Source organism: Lutra lutra, chromosome 6 (genome assembly GCF_902655055.1).
Source record: "Lutra lutra chromosome 6, mLutLut1.2, whole genome shotgun sequence".
Taxonomy (NCBI): Eukaryota; Metazoa; Chordata; class Mammalia; order Carnivora; family Mustelidae; genus Lutra; species Lutra lutra.
The window spans coordinates 62125709-62141545 of NC_062283.1; the positions used below are offsets into that span (position 1 = coordinate 62125709).

The following is a 15837-nucleotide window of genomic DNA, read 5'->3' on the forward strand; positions in this document are numbered from 1 at the left end:
TACCTAACTTTTTTTTAAAGTAAATCCTAGAAATTGTCATTTCATCCCTATATACTTCAGGGGTATATCTCTAGCAAATAATTTTTTACTTGTTTATGTCAGACTTGTTTTTTTCAACATTATTTGGCCATAGCATAGAAAATATAACTATCCAAGTGAAAGGAATGTTTATCAGTTCTTTACTCATATATTATTGATCTAAATTTCGCAGTTTAAAAATATATCACAGGTTGGAGTTTCTTAAGATGAAGTTAAAAAAAAATTTTTTTTTAAAGATTTTACTTATTTGATAGAGCTCTCAAGTCAGAGGAGAGGCAGGCAGAGAGAGTGAGAGAGGAGGAAGCAGGCTCCTTGCTGAGCAGAGAGCCAGATGTGGGGCTTGATCCCAGAACCCTGGGATCATGACCTAAGCCGAAGGCAGAGGCCTTAACCCACTGAGCCACCCAGGCGCCCCTAAAAAAATTTTTTTTAATCCCCACTCTCTCTTGCTTCCTAAGGGAAATACTAACTTTTTTTTTTTGTTTTAGTTTTGTGAGGAGTTTAAAGAAAAGTGCCCTATCTGTGTCCCCTGTGGCTTGAGGTTGGCTGAGAAAACCCAGATACCCATCGTCAGACATTTTGGCCTCCAAATCCTGGAACACGTTGTCAAGTAAGGAGCTTTTGGACAGTACCACCGAAGTCTGTGAGAGAGCAAATCTTTATTTGTTATATAACTCATAGAGATAATCTTTAGGTGAGTAGAGAAGAACAATTGCCAAGAAGAAAGGAATGATCCCCAAGAGATTATCACAGCCTCACGAGCTCTCTTAATTCAAGACTTAACCTTCCTCTTCAGTTTCTTCAGCTATGTAAAATACATGGTATATACTAAGCATTCTACAAATATTAGCTGATAGTAGTTCAATGAGTATTTATTGAGCTCCTACTATATGCCATGAGATCTCAAAGTCTTTTTAGAATAATACAGTGTTTAGGTAATTAAATCTATGATTAGGGATTGTGCTTTTAATTTTTTTTTAGTTTGAGTGTGTTCCTTCTCTGAATGGCGAATCCGAAACAGGATTATATGAGAAAAACTGAAAACCCTTCCTAACTTGAGTCTTCTACCCCCAGTGTCTATCAGAGGAATCAGCTTTTAAGACTTAGCCATAGTTTTTGTGGGATTGTGTTATCCATAAGCCAGCACAAAAGAGGAGTTAATAGTATCACCATTATTATTTTCTGAAAAGCAACTACATTTGTTTTAGGTGTCTCAGGTATATATTTGCTTTTGGGCTATCAGTGAAATCAAGGGGGAAAGCTAATTTGCTCACAAATCCTATGTGAATTTCAATTAGTGGACGACTTCCTATATATAGAACTTTTTCCTAAGAATTTTTCTGTCGTCAGCATTTTTGTTGAATATAGAGTGTTCTTGTTCATTCTTTGAAGGGTACAAAATCAAAAGTATAATTTCTTGGTGAAATCACTAGCATAATACAACACAGAATCAAAGCCAGTCACTTACGAAGACTTCTAATGTGGTTCTTTTGACTTACACATTTTGGTGGCCAGGTTTCGGTGGAACAGCATGTCTCGATTGGAGAAGGTCTATCTGAAGAACAGTGTCATGGAGCTGATTGCAAATGTAAGGAATGATTGGTTGGAAGACTTGTGTTTCAGAGGTAGTTTAGACTAAGGGTGACTTCTTTAGCATTTATGTTCACTAGTTCTACGTAGGTTGGACAGCATGCTCAACAGAGATGAGAGATTTTCAGCAAATGAACAAGATTCTTAGATCTAAATTAGATTGCACTTTGCTGTTTGTTTCCTTTTATTCCAAACCAAATTACTGTATGATTTTAACAAAATACAAAATACGCAGGATGAATTAGTATCGGGAATTAGAATAGCACTTTGAACATGCTTAAAATCCACAGCCTTTTTTCTTCTTTTTTACAAATGGCATGAAAAGTTGAATTCCTACCTTTTCCTCTCCAAAGTTGAGTGCCTTCAACAGAAAAAAATCCCCTTCAGAATTACTAATCAACTTAGGATTTGTTTTTTGCTAGTTCTTGAGAAACTTGATAGAAATCCCAATTCACTAATTTTGATACCAAACTCTAGAAGGACAAAGTCCCAGGAATAATTTGTGTCTTATAATGCTAGAACTATCGGTAAAATACTTAGTTGCTACTCCTGTCTCATTTTATCAGCTTCTTATTGTTTTCATTTCTATACTCTTCAACTTTGGCGTTCTTACAGAATGAAACAGTATGAGAGTCTCTTCAGTTTGTAAAGGAAAACAATGATGTCTTCCTTGCTCTGTGCAGCAGTCACTTTATTAGCTGATTTAGCCCTTACTTAAGTTTTAAGTGAGGAAAATGGTTAGTGAGAATGCAGGACAAGTGACTCAGCCGTGGAGAGCAGGTTTATTTACTCTGTTTAGTTTAAAAGCAAGCCTGCTATGGAGTTCCATACACTTTCTCAGTGTGGGGTTTTGGGGTGTTTTTTAGGTTTTTTAAATTCAGTCTTACAAACCTCTTACTATCTTTTTCTTTTTCAGGGAACACTGGATATTTTGGAAGAGGAGAACCATATTAAAGATGTTTTGTCTCGAATTGTAGTAGAAATGATCAAGCGGGAGTGGCCACAGCACTGGCCTGATATGCTAATAGAATTGGATACCCTTTCCAAACAGGGGGTATGGAATATAACTATATCAGTTCATTTTATTTTGGAGGCCTGTTCTAGAGTTTGTTTTGTCAACAGAAAAGAGCTTTTGGGCATACCTATGGTGAAAAAGAGGTTTCAGTTTAATTAGTTTATTTCTATTGTACAGGAAACACAGACCGAATTAGTGATGTTTATCCTTCTACGACTGGCAGAGGATGTAGTGACCTTTCAGACACTACCCCCTCAGAGAAGAAGGGATATCCAGCAAACATTAACCCAGAACATGGAAAAGATCTTCAGTTTTCTACTTAACACGCTTCAAGAAAATGTAAACAAGTACCGACAAGTGGTAAGGGCTAACCCATCTCCCAAAAGTTGTGTTTTCTATTATGAGTGGTTTTGTTGTTTGTTTTGTAAAGTTAAAATAATCTCTCAGCAAGGAATTAGGGGTCTCTAGATCAGCAAAAAATCATTTTATAAGCAAAAGAGAAACCGATGACAGGAAGAACTAGAACTAATTTTCTAAGAAATTCAGGTCAGTGAGTTCCCATGTTAAGAAAACAATCCTTTATAGTAAGAAAGTTCTTTAAAACGGTATTAAAATGGTTCATTCTTGGGGCGCCTGGGTGGCTCAGTGGTTAAAGCCTCTGCCTTCGGCTCAGGTCATGATCCCAGGGTCCTGGGATCGAGCCTCACATCGGGCTCTCTGCTCAGCAAGGAGCCTGCCTCCTCCTCCTCTCTCTCTCTGCCTGCCTCTCTGCCTACTTGTGATATGTCTGTCAAATAAATAAAAATCTTTAAAAAAATATATATATTGTTAAAAAAAAAAATGGTTCATTCTTAACATTTAAAGTATTTAAAGCCCATATTCCTGGTAGGTCAGGACAGCATCCCTTTGAAATTTTGATCCCATATTTAATCTGGTCCCTTTTGCAAGAAATTGCCAGGTTTTATTCATCTTGATTATCTGGTTCTTGGTACAGGTTTCCCCTGCTACCTGAAAGAAGAGTGTTCCTTTGAAATCTTTTGTAAGCCCAAATGGCATAGAATGAAGAAGAAACTAACGTGAATTTATATGGAGTAATTTTTGAGCATTCCCACACCCAAGAAATAACCTCTCCTTAGCTTTTCTGACACCTTAGGACACATCTTGCTAACAGATAAACAAAATAAATTAAGAGAAAGCACAGATGCTCACAGACACAGTTCACAGCTATGGCTGCTTGGTGCTGAGATGCTGAGTGTGGTTCATGGGAAAGGAACTTAGTGGTGCCTCCATAAGGCCTAAGGTCTTGCTGTGAAACAAGCACTGAAAGCTATTTTCGCTTTTCGCCTTTCTTTAAAGTAAAAGCAGAAAATCCTCTTCAGATTTTCAGTTAGAGAAAACAGGTACTAATGTGGGTCTTGAGAAAATCCGTTTCCTAACACGAGCTTACAAAAAGTGGGAAATACCTGTATTTTATTCTTCCCGACAAAGTATTCTACAGAAAAGGGCAGCTAGATACTGTGTTTCCGACCACTGTCAGTTTTAAGAGAGCCTTCAGAAGAAAGTCATGTGACAGTTCATCTAGTACAGTGATTCTCAGCAAGGGACAGTTTTGTCCCACATGTATCACAACCAGGGGCTTGCTGCTGGCATCTAGTGGGTAGAGGCCAGGCATACTGCTAAACATTGTGTAACACACAGAATTGTTCCTCCACAATAAAGAGTTATCCAACCCAAAATGCCGATAGTATTAAAGTTGAAAAACCCTGATCTAAGGATCTAAGCCACCCTAGGTGGCTCAGTCGGTTAAGCCATCCAGCTCTTGATTTCAGCTCAGGTCATGGTCTCAGGGTCATGATTGAGCCCCACGTTGGGGTCTGCACCGAGCTTGGAGCCTGCTTAAGAGTCTGTCTCTCTCTATCCCTCTGCCCCTCTTACCCTCACCTAAAAAAAAAAAAAATAGGAAAGGAAAAACCCGATCTAGAATTCTTACATGTGCTTATTTCACAGAATAGAATTAATTAAAATTAGTTTTTTCTTACGCCCCTGGCAGTTTTTAGAGAAGTGCTAGGTACTAACACAAATGATGGGAAGGTACTGTGAGCTGTTGGGGTCGGGAGGAACTCACAGTAAGTGCCTAATATATTCCATATACTTGCACTTTACATGTTACTTAATCTTCAAAACAACCCCAAAGAGAAAGTACAGTCTCCATTGTATGGATGAAGAAACCAAGGTCCAGAGAATAATTATTGAAGATCCCCTGATAAGTGGTTATAGTGGAATTCAAGTCTCATCCTTTATTCTAAAATGGTCTATTTTACCCCAAAATACCTCCCCAAAATCTTTCAAAAGAAAATATCAGGAAAATACTTGCACTCAAAAACTTAACGTGTATTGAGGGTGAAGGAGGGATTCTTTTCCTTCTCATCTAGGAGATTTCATCTGTAGGAGAAGGGGAAGAAACTATGACTCCTCAGATGCCCTGACAGTCTAGCCAATGTGCCCCAGCAGGGCAGTGAGTGATGATGGCCTGAGACATTCACTGTGGGGTTTTTCTTTAGTCTCAGTTTCAGTTCCCTTCATCTGTTAAACCAGTACTTCTTGTGTCCAAGACCAGAGCACACCAAGAGCTATCTTGTGGACAGGGAACAACTTTTTTGCTTGAGAAGTTGCATCCCTTCTTCCATCCCTTCTCTTTCTCCATCTCAACTTCCTGCTTCCTTCCCTTCACCCTCCCAGGTGGGGAGTAGGTTGAATGGTAAACAGTGATAAGATGGGTAGGCACATTCTTCCTGTCCAGTGACCTGGGCCCTGCACTGGTCCAAGGGGGCATAGATGCTTGAACAGGGACTGAAAAATTGTTGGAGAGGAAAGACTGGACTTGGCTGTTGTCATTTGGATTCATTTTCCTTCTTGGGCAGCATCAGTAGTAAATGCTGGTGTGAGAGGGTTCTCTTCCTCTCTGCCCATTGACACCTCTATTCCATCACTGATGATGAAGGCTTAATACTTGTTCTTTAACAAATATATTATTTGTTTTTGTTTTTGTTTTTGTTTTTAAAGATTTTATGTATTTATTTGAGAGAGAGAGTGAAAGAGCACAAGCAGGGGGAGCGGTAGAGGGAGAAGCAGGCTCCTCGCAGAGCAGGAAACCCAATGTGGGACTCGATCCCAGGACCCTGGGATCATGACCTGAGCCAAAGGCAGATGCTTAACCATCTGAGCCACCCAGGCACCCCAGATGTATTCTTTTGTAATTGTAGAACAAAATTGCAATTGTAGAACAAATCCTTTATACTCCTAATCGCAGTAACTTTTCAGGGACTTCCACAGTTGTTCCTGCTTCTGTTCCCCTTTACCTGTCTTCAGGAGTTAATCTTAATTTTATTTTTAGAAGTTTTTTTGGGAAAATATTCATTTTGTACATATAAATTATAAGCATCATATAATATTTATGAAATTTGAAGTATAAAGATTGATATTGTAATAATTGTACATTTACTGAATGGACATTATTTTTATCTATTTAGCATGTGATACTTGTGCGTGTGATTTTCCTGTAGTTTTGTCCATACAAACATGGCCATAAATTATATTCATTTAATTTTGTCTCACTTTTACCGTTTATATTACATCATTTTAATATTCTTTTGCTAGTCATAACTTATCTTTATTTGAATATGAAAAATGCTCATACTTTGTTTTGAATTATATTTCTTTGATTCTTAGCAGTGTGGAGCCTTATTCATCTGTTGTATTTCTTTCTAAACAGTGTTCTTTGAAGCTGTCTTTGTGGACTTAATGTTGTAATAAATTTGTGTAAGCTCTTTAGATACTAACTTTTTGTCCTATTGCTAAAATTAAAATAACCTGTCCTCCTTAGGGGAAATAGCAGCTAAATGTTAGTCCAGTTGTATTCTTTTCCAAGGTTAAAAGTTGAGTCTATTTAAAATCATTATTCAAGGGACTTTATTAAGTGGGTGGAAAGTTATTACATAGCCTTTGCTCATTAAAAACATTGGATCCTTATACTTCTTTTCTTTCAGAAGACAGATAATTCTCAGGAGTCAAAGGTAAGAGCTCTTGTGGAGTTGGAAGGAGACTTCTTTGAGGCTTTCAGGTACAGCGATGCATATACCTAGTGGAGGGTAACCTCAGCCTTGGTTTAGGTGACCACTGAGCAATGGTAGAAGGGAGTTAGAATTACAGTATTTCCAATTTATCAGAGGAGATGAAATGGTTACCCATGCCAGTATGATCTTATTGACAGACATTGAGAATGCTGTTTGAGAAGTGGTTGTGCATCAAAAGAAGACCTTTGAGTTCCCTGTCTGGCTGTTACATGAGTACCTTTTTTTTTTCCAATCGTTTTCTTTTTAGAATTAGAGAATAGAAGGAGCTCAGGTATAACCACAGCCTCTTTGTCCATCAGTGAAGACTTAACGATTAAAAGTTGTTTCTTTTCACACAGGCCCAAGCAAACTGTCGAGTAGGAGTTGCAGCGCTGAATACTCTGGCAGGCTACATTGACTGGGTGTCCATGAGTCATATTACTGCCGAAAACTGTAAGCTCTTAGAGATGCTCTGCCTGCTTCTGAATGAACAGGAGCTTCAGTTAGGAGCAGCTGAGTGTCTTCTCATTGCAGTCAGCAGAAAAGTAAGTTACCACTTCAAACTGACTTTCATCCTCAGAGTCTCTGCAGGGTGGTGTGTAAGTGTGTCTGAAGTGTATGTTGTGGCAGGAAGACATCAGAAAGTTTGGGATTTCTTTCTACCTGACACCAATTTCATTATCTGCCTCTGACCTCTTCGGATAGTAGTTTTCCAGGATTCTAGGGATCCACTGGCAGCATATACGGAAATTTGTCGGGCTACCTTGTTCTTGAAACTGCTATGAGTCTTGGCATTTCACACTGAGGAAACAAGATGAAAGTAATACTAAAATATAAAACAGTGTCACGTCAAAGAATCTTAAGTTGTGGCTGCACTGGCTTTATATTGGCCTGGGCTAACAAATGACTGTGACTCTTTCCTCCATAGGAATATTATCTTTAGATATAATTTACTTTGTTACCATATCAGCATTATTGCCCAACACATTTAAAAATGGAAGAAATAGAAATCCCGTTTTGATTTTATAGAATTGGCGTTTTCTCCAGTATTTAGTTAGCCCTGGGACTATGAGAAATTATGAAGTCAATATATTTGATTATATAGGTATAAGAAATGCTAGTAACTTGGAGGCTTTTAATAACAGTTTGTATTTCCTGTTTCCCTAAAATTGGTTCTAGGGCAAGTTGGAAGACCGGAAGCCCTTGATGGTCTTATTTGGGGATGTTGCCATGCATTATATACTCTCCGCTGCACAGTGAGTATCTACTTTTCTATGTGTTTTCTAATTTCTTTGTCATTTCTGTAGTTTATACTGATATATCTGAAGTTCCTATCTGAATGCTGGCAGTCAATTGACAGCGTTTTTAATTTGAAAATCAAGCAATCTTAATTTTTAACCTTTTTAAAGACCTTATGCTGGAAAGAAGTTGTGGCGGTTCACTCTATACGCAATAACTTTCACAGTTTTCCCCATTCTTCCCAGACAGCTCATCTCCTTGATTCTGTTTGCTTCTGGTGATCCCCAAGCCTCCTAGTAGTGCTGGTGCCTAGGCCTGAGAATGCTCTGATCTTCTGGACCAGAGTCTGCCCCAGAGCCTGTCTTGACTGCAGAACTCCAGACGCTGCTCCTTCCTCTCCTGCTCAAAGTAATCAGTGCCTGAAGTGTTGAGGCTCTTGGGAGGCAGCAGGAACAGTGTGTTCAATGAAAAGTGAATGCATGGGGCCTTCAAACACATTCTGTGTCCTAAAATACTGACTTCCACTTTTTTTCATTTTTAATTGCTTTGGAAGATATTTGAGCATTTCCTGGTACATGTTTCTTACCAGGAAGACAGATAGAACTGTACTGCAAAGACCACTGAAGCATCTTTTTTTTTTTTTTTTTTGGATACCATTCTCTTAGTCCTAGGGACAAATGAAATAGATACACATGGATTACTTAAAATCTCTTATTGTCCATTCCAACACAGCTTTTATGATGGCCTTCTTTTCTCTGGAGACTAGCTTTGTTTTTAAGGGATCTTTTTTTTTTTTTTAAAGATTTTATTTATTTATTTGACAGAGAGAGAGAGAGATCACAAGCAGGCAGAGAGGCAGGCAGAGAGAGGGGAGGAAGCAGGCTCCCCGCAGAGCAGAGAGCCCGATTCGGGGCTCGATCCCAGGACCCTGAGATCATGACCTGAGCCGAAGGCAGCGGCTTAACCACTGAGCCACCCAGGCGCCCCTTAAGGGATCTTTTTAATTAAATTCATAACATGTCTTTTGGGTGGCCACTCTAGTTAACTGTTGCTCAGGCCCATTTTCTTAGTTTCATAGAAACTGTGACATTCACACCTAGGTGTCCCGTATCCGTTTGTGTTACTTACTGTACTGGTTAGTAAAGCAGTAATTCGAACCCAGGCAACAAGACTTGAGAGCCTGCGTTAGAAACTGTAATATCATAGTGTCCCTCAACATAACTGGAGCCCAGGTCTTGCTTACCCTGAGGCCCATGTTTTTTATGTTATACTCAGCTGCCTCGGGAACACAGCTAATGTGGCTGCTGTCTACACTAGTTATTATTAATTCTTTCTTGTGTGAAGAGTCCTGCATCATTTCAGTCAGGTTTTGCCACCAAGTAAGTTATAATTTTTTTTTTAAGATTTTATTTATTTTAAAGAGAAAGAGTGTGATTGCGCAGTGTTGGGGGAGGGGCAAAGGGAGAGAAGCTCACTCCCTGCTGTGCAGGGAACCCAGTGCGGGACATGATCCCAGGACCTAGAGATCATGACCTGAGCTGAAGGCAGACGCTAACTGACTGAGCCTCCCAGGCCCCCCTTTTTTAAAGAGTTGTTGGATTCTAAAATAGTAGCTAAGGGATTACAGATCTGAACTAAATGACTTGGAGAAGTGACACATAGAGTTACGTTTTTATTGCTTTTTATTTTTAAGACTTACATTTTAAGAGCAATTTCAGGTTTACAACAGAATTCCAAAAATGTACAGAGTTTTCCCATGCCCCCACCCACCCAGCATGTGTAGACTTCCCCATTAGCAACATCCCCAACCAGAGGGGTACATTTATTGAAATTGATGAACTTACACTGACACGTTATAATCATCCAAAGTCCATAGTTTACTTCAGGGTTCACTCTTGGTGTTGTACATTCTATGGATACAGTTTCTGGGTTTCGACAAATATCTAATAACTTGTATCATTACAGTATTTTACAGAGTATTTTCACAGCCTCTGAGCTCTGCCTGTTCATTTCTTCTCCCCCACCCCAAACTCTGGCAACAACTGATCTGATCTTTTTACTTTATCCATACTTTTGCCTTTTCTAGAACATCATATAGTTGGAATCACATAATGTATAAGTTTTTCAGATTGACTTCTTTCAGTTGGTAGTATACATTTAGAGTTTTTCCATGTGTTTCATGGCCTTGATAGCTCGTTCCTTGTTAACAGTGAATAATATCCCATTGTATGGATATTATACCAGTTTATTCATTATTATACCAGTTTATTCATTCACCTACCAAAAGGCATCTTGGTTGCTTTGAAATTTTGCCAGTTATGAATAAAGCAGCAATAAACATCTAGGTTTAACATGGTATAAATATGAAGGTCTTTGTGTGAACATGTTTTCAACTCCTTTGGGTAAATACTAAGAAGTATGGTTGCTGGATTATTTGTTAAGAGTGTGCTTAGTTTTGTAAGAAACTCAAATTGTCTTCAAAGTGGCTGTACCATTTTGCATTCCCACCAGCAGTGGATGAGAGTTCCTGTTGTTCCACACCCTTCGCAGCATTTGGTGTTGTCAGTGGTCTGGATTTTGGCCATTCTAGTAGGTGTGAGTGGTATCTTATTTGAATTTGCAATTTCCTAATGACATATGTTGTGGAGCATCTTTTCATATGTTTATTTGTCATCTCTATATCTTTGGTGAGTTGTCTGTTTAGCTCTTTGGTTTGTGTTTTAATCAGGTTGTTTTCTTATTATTGAGTTTTAAAAGTTCCCTATATATTTTGGATAACAGTTCTTTTTTATTTTTTTTTTAAAGACTTTATTTATTTAATTGACAGACAGAGATCACAAGTAGGCAGAGCGGCAGGCAGAGAGAGACGGAGAAGCAGGCTCCCTGAGCAGAGGCAGATGCAGGACTCGATCCCAGGACCCTGGGATCGTGACCTGAGCCGAAGGCAGAGTTCAGTTCTTTTTTAGATGTGACTTTTACAGATATTTTCTCCCAGTCTGTGGCTTGTCTTTTCTTTCTCTTGTTATAACCCTTTCAGTTTTGTCAGTGGTGTAAGGAATTATTACATGCTTTCCTACCCATCTCTGTTTAAGTCTTCCCCGGGTATCAGTGAATGCCTGTAAGTGTGTGCGTTGTTGTATGCAGTACTACTTAGAGTTTACGTTATTAACCCGCAGTACTCAAGGACCATATAATGTGCAGAACTAAAGTGCTTCTTTGAGGGATAAGATTGCATTGAACCCTGTTCCTCATTGATCCTTCAAGGTTTGAGGTTTTTTTTGCTTTTTAACTTTAATAATCAACAGAAATTTGAATGTTGAAGGACAGACCACATACAGCTCCATTTGATGGGAATCTTTTTGGTTCTCTTGATGTGCAATTAATAGCATTTATTTTCTCATCTCACAGGACTGCTGATGGAGGAGGCTTGGTAGAAAAACACTATGTCTTCCTGAAGAGACTGTGTCAGGTGTTGTGTGCTCTGGGGAATCAGCTGTGTGCATTACTGGTGAGCACTTACTTTCTGGAGAGTTTCAGGGCCATTTGAGCAGAGCATTTAGAAAGTTACGTTTGTATAATGAGTGAAACATGCCATTAATTTTAGCCTTGTGGAGCATTGCCCTATAGGTTATTTCATGTGATTTTATAGATTAAGTTACTGTAACAGGGTTCTAGTGAGTGAATTTCTTTTAACAAGTGAGTTATTGATGTTAACAGGAAGCATCCACATCTGTTATTCCATGAAGTCAGCATTGCTATTCTTGTGAATTTTGGTACTTGTAGAACGTCAGTTTGCTAGAGTCCTATTAGATCATGAAATATTACACATTTGAATAAAGAGCCCTCTTCCCAAATTTAAAGGATTTGTGTTATTGGGCATAAAGGAAAACTTGAATGTGATTGACCTAGAAATACCTGTCTTTAGGGAAATATTTAATAACTTGTCTTACAAATTGAGAGATAGGACATTGGTACAGACATTTGCATCTGATATTATGCCTTTTTATGGTGGTTTGGATGGTTAGAGAGGATAGAGCTTCAGACATACGATGTATACCGTCAAGTGGTTATTTAATAAATTTGGTCACAGAGATGTGAATAGACTAGGTGTGAAGAAATAATACAGATTTTCTCTTTCTGTGATTTCTGAAATGAATGCTCTTTTTCATTTTAGTATTTGACTACAGAATGAGTTTTAATGATGATGATTAAGGAGGTAAAGCACCTTTCCTCTTTTTAGCCCTTGAATTGATGCCTTCCTTAGGTCACAAGGAAGTATAAAGTCCTTTCAAAACTGAAATTGGTGAGGGTTTAAGTTCTCTATAGTTGACCCTTGAACAACACAGGTTTGAACTGCATGGGTCCACTTAGACACAGATATTTTTTGATATAAATACATGCAGTTCTATAAATGTATTTTCTCTTTCTTAGAATTTTCTTAATAACATTTTTTTTTTAGCTTCCTTTATTGTAAGGACACAGTATATAATACATATATGAAATATGTGTTAATCAGTTTATGTTATCAGTAAGGCCTCTGGTCTATAGGAGGCTGTTAGTAGTTAAGTTTTGGGGGAATGAAAAGTTATATGTGGATTTTTGACCCTTAGCCCCTGTGTTCAAGAGTCAGCTGTGTTTGTTACCCTACTCCTCCCATTGTCCTCTTCCACCCCCCATCAGCGTCACTGATGTAGTGGTCTTTTTGTCCCTCAGGGTGTGGATTCTGATGTAGAAACACCAGCAAACTTTGGAAAATACCTGGAATCTTTTCTTGCTTTCACAACCCATCCAAGTCAGGTAAACTGTATGTAGGCAGTCTGTGAGAATTTTAGTTAGGTAAGCCAAAATTAATCACTATGGCTTGAAGTAATTAACGGCTCATGTATAAAATGTGACTCTTAAGGCTCTATGAAATAACTGTGGTGTGATTTCATTAAGAGAATTGTTGAATCTTCTTCCTGAACTGAGTGTTGCACTGTCTAGGCCGGCAGGTTTTCCCCTCACGTAATATTCTGCTGATGCTCAATCAGATGTCAGGTGTGTCCCAGGTTATTTGCCACCCAAGGAATTTTAAATGCAAAAGTCTAATTGATTGTGCTGTAAAATTAATTTCACACATTTAAGGCTTTCCTTGTAATACCACCCTGAGATTCCCATATCCTTTTTTGCCCGTAAAGAAAGTGCTAGAGGGATGCCTGGCTGGCTCAGTTGGTGGAGCATGTGACTTTTATTTTTTTTTTTTAAAGATTTTATTTATTTATTTGACAGATGGAGATCACAAGTAGGCAGAGAGAGACAGAGCAATAGGCTCCCTGCTGAGCAGAGAGCTGATGCGGGACTCTATCCCAGGACGGACCCTGGGATCATGACCTGAGCCTAAGGCAGAGGCTTTAACCCACTGAGCCACCCGGGCGCCCGCATGTTACTCTTGATCTCCAGGTTGTTCGAGCCCCACATGGGGTGTTGAGTTTGTGTAGAATAAAAAAGAAAAAGTGGTAGAGCTCAGCTGAGATTCCAGGAATTACACCTGACCCCACAGTTTGTCATACTAATATGTGGTCTGTAACAGGCAGTCATTATGGATAGAGTAAATACGGGCAGTGTAGGAGTATTACAGAGATTTATTTCCATGAAAAAATATTTTTGATAATTGTGGGGCTCAGTAATAATCCTGCTTATGTAAAGTCCAAATCCTTAAACGGAGGTTTTTCTTTTTTTTTCTTTTTCCCCACCCCCATTAGTTTCTGCGTTCTTCAACTCAGATGACTTGGGGGGCCCTTTTCCGGCATGAGATCCTGTCCCGTGACCCTTTGCTATTAGCAATAATACCAAAATATCTTCGTGCTTCTATGACTAACTTGGTCAAGGTAAACAGTGGGAATCAAAACGTGGAACGGGGGCTCCTGGGTGGTTTAGTTGGGTTAACCATCTTGTTCATGATCATAGGATTGTGGAATTAATCCCTGCATTGGGCTCTGCACTCAGCAGGGACTCTGCTTGGGATTCTGCTCTCCTTCTGCCCCTTTCCCTGCTCACTCGTTCATTCTTTCTCAAATAAATCTTAAAAAAAAAAAAGGAAGAAGGAATATAGGTGAGTTCACATAATAAGGCAGATTGGCATTATTGACAGCCCATTTTGGTCACCAGGGTCCTATAGTTGGGTATATTATTCTCTTATTCACCAGAAGAAGGCAGTGCAAACTGGTTATTATATCTACTTTTTCATATTTTGGAGCACTTCTATACAAAGTATTGGGCTAGGTGCTAGGAAGAAGAAGGACAAGAGCAGTGACCCATGATCATGCAGTGGGATAATGCTATTTCCAGTTTAAAAGCCGGCAGGGTGGAGCCAAGATTCCAAGATGAAATCCTGTGTGATTGTTTCTGAAGGTCTAGTGAGGGTCTGATGGTGAATAAGGGAAGATGGAAGGTAGAAGCAAATTGCTTACCACTTGAATAGAATTCCTTATGAATTCCCTGAGATCTGCTAAGGGCTCTTGCAGCTGACAGATGTTTAATCTTGATTTGTAAAAATCAGAGAGTGGGACCTATGTGAAGGTCCTCTTATTTCCTCTAAGAATACATCTAGCACATGATACCCTGTTCTCATTCTCATGCTCTTCAGTACTTTTTGAGTAAAATATGCAAAGTGCTGTGCTTATTCCCAGTTTCAGCATTGAAGGAGACAGTTCTCAATTTTTTCTTTCTTACTGCGTGCTGTATTAGCACTTTGTTTTGGGACAGCTTTATACTCAGATACCGTAAACAAATTTCAGAATTTAATTCTCCCTGAGGAATCTGGAGGGAGCATCAGATGAGTGTTCTCTTTTTAACCACTCTCAGGATTATTGGAACTGGGAGAAAACTGTGGACTTGGGATAGACCAGAAGTAGTTATTATAAAAGATCTTATGCAAACCTTTAACTCTTCTTAAATGAAAAAGTGCTTGAGCTCTTAGGGTTTAAGCCTCTTTGGGTAGGCCTATTTTTATCCCCTACCCCAATTATCTTTCTCTTTGCAGATGGGCTTTCCTTCTAAAACAGACAGCCCTAGCTGTGAATACTCTCGGTTTGATTTTGATAGTGATGAGGACTTCAATGCTTTCTTCAACTGTAAGTGATAGTAGCGTGGAATTTCTCCCAGTCATCTGAGAATGGCATCTAGTGTTAGGAATCATGGTACCTGACCCTTGGGTTCTGTATTAAAGGGCCTAAGATCTGGACAAGCAGCCTGTTCAGTCTCTAGTTGCACCTTGCAGCCGGTACTACGCTCATTCCAGGCATAGTATTCTCTCTTGCCTGTGCCTTACATGCATACACATGCATGCACACATACATAGCCTTTGGACTTGGATGTTTAGGCATAGTAACTATATGTAACACCTAGGATTAAATACTACCTAACCTCACTGGTCTTCGAAAAAAGGGGAAAAAACCCACATTCTGATCATCTAATTCTGTTCTTGGTTTTTTGTAGTCTGGCTAGTTCCTCCCCGCTCCCCCTTTTTTAAAATAATAGCTTTTTGAGATATAGTTCGTTTACCATATGATTCACCCATTTATAGCATACAATGCAGTGGGGTTTTGGGGTATATTCAGAGTTGTGCAACTTTTGCCACAATTTGTGGACATTTTAATGACCTCAAGAATCCCTGCCTGCTAGCGGTCAGCATTCCCAGTCCCCTCATCCTTCCCAGCTCCAGGCAACCAGTAATCCACTATCTTTTTCTACATGTCACCTATTCTGAACATTTCTTACAAACAGATTATACATATATGGTCTTTTGTAACTGCATTCTTTCATTTAGGGTTATATCTTTAAAATTAACCCATGCTGTGGCAT

The 15837-nt window shown here is 39.0% G+C and overlaps 1 protein-coding gene across 2 annotated transcripts in view; it reads left to right on the forward strand.

Moving 5' to 3' along the window:
• XPO5 (exportin 5) overlaps nt 1-15837 on the forward strand; it is a 47331-nt gene that overhangs the window by 1342 nt on the left and 30152 nt on the right. The window contains exons 2-12 of one of the 2 annotated variants that reach the window (XM_047732548.1): nt 528-649; nt 1555-1627; nt 2546-2683; nt 2822-3004; nt 6691-6717; nt 7116-7301; nt 7936-8012; nt 11404-11503; nt 12709-12792; nt 13737-13862; nt 15017-15107. In XM_047732548.1, the coding sequence (XP_047588504.1) occupies nt 528-649; nt 1555-1627; nt 2546-2683; nt 2822-3004; nt 6691-6717; nt 7116-7301; nt 7936-8012; nt 11404-11503; nt 12709-12792; nt 13737-13862; nt 15017-15107 (1207 nt within the window). The remainder of the gene's footprint in view (nt 1-527; nt 650-1554; nt 1628-2545; nt 2684-2821; nt 3005-6690; nt 6718-7115; nt 7302-7935; nt 8013-11403; nt 11504-12708; nt 12793-13736; nt 13863-15016; nt 15108-15837) is intronic. The other variant, XM_047732549.1, reaches the window with a different exon arrangement.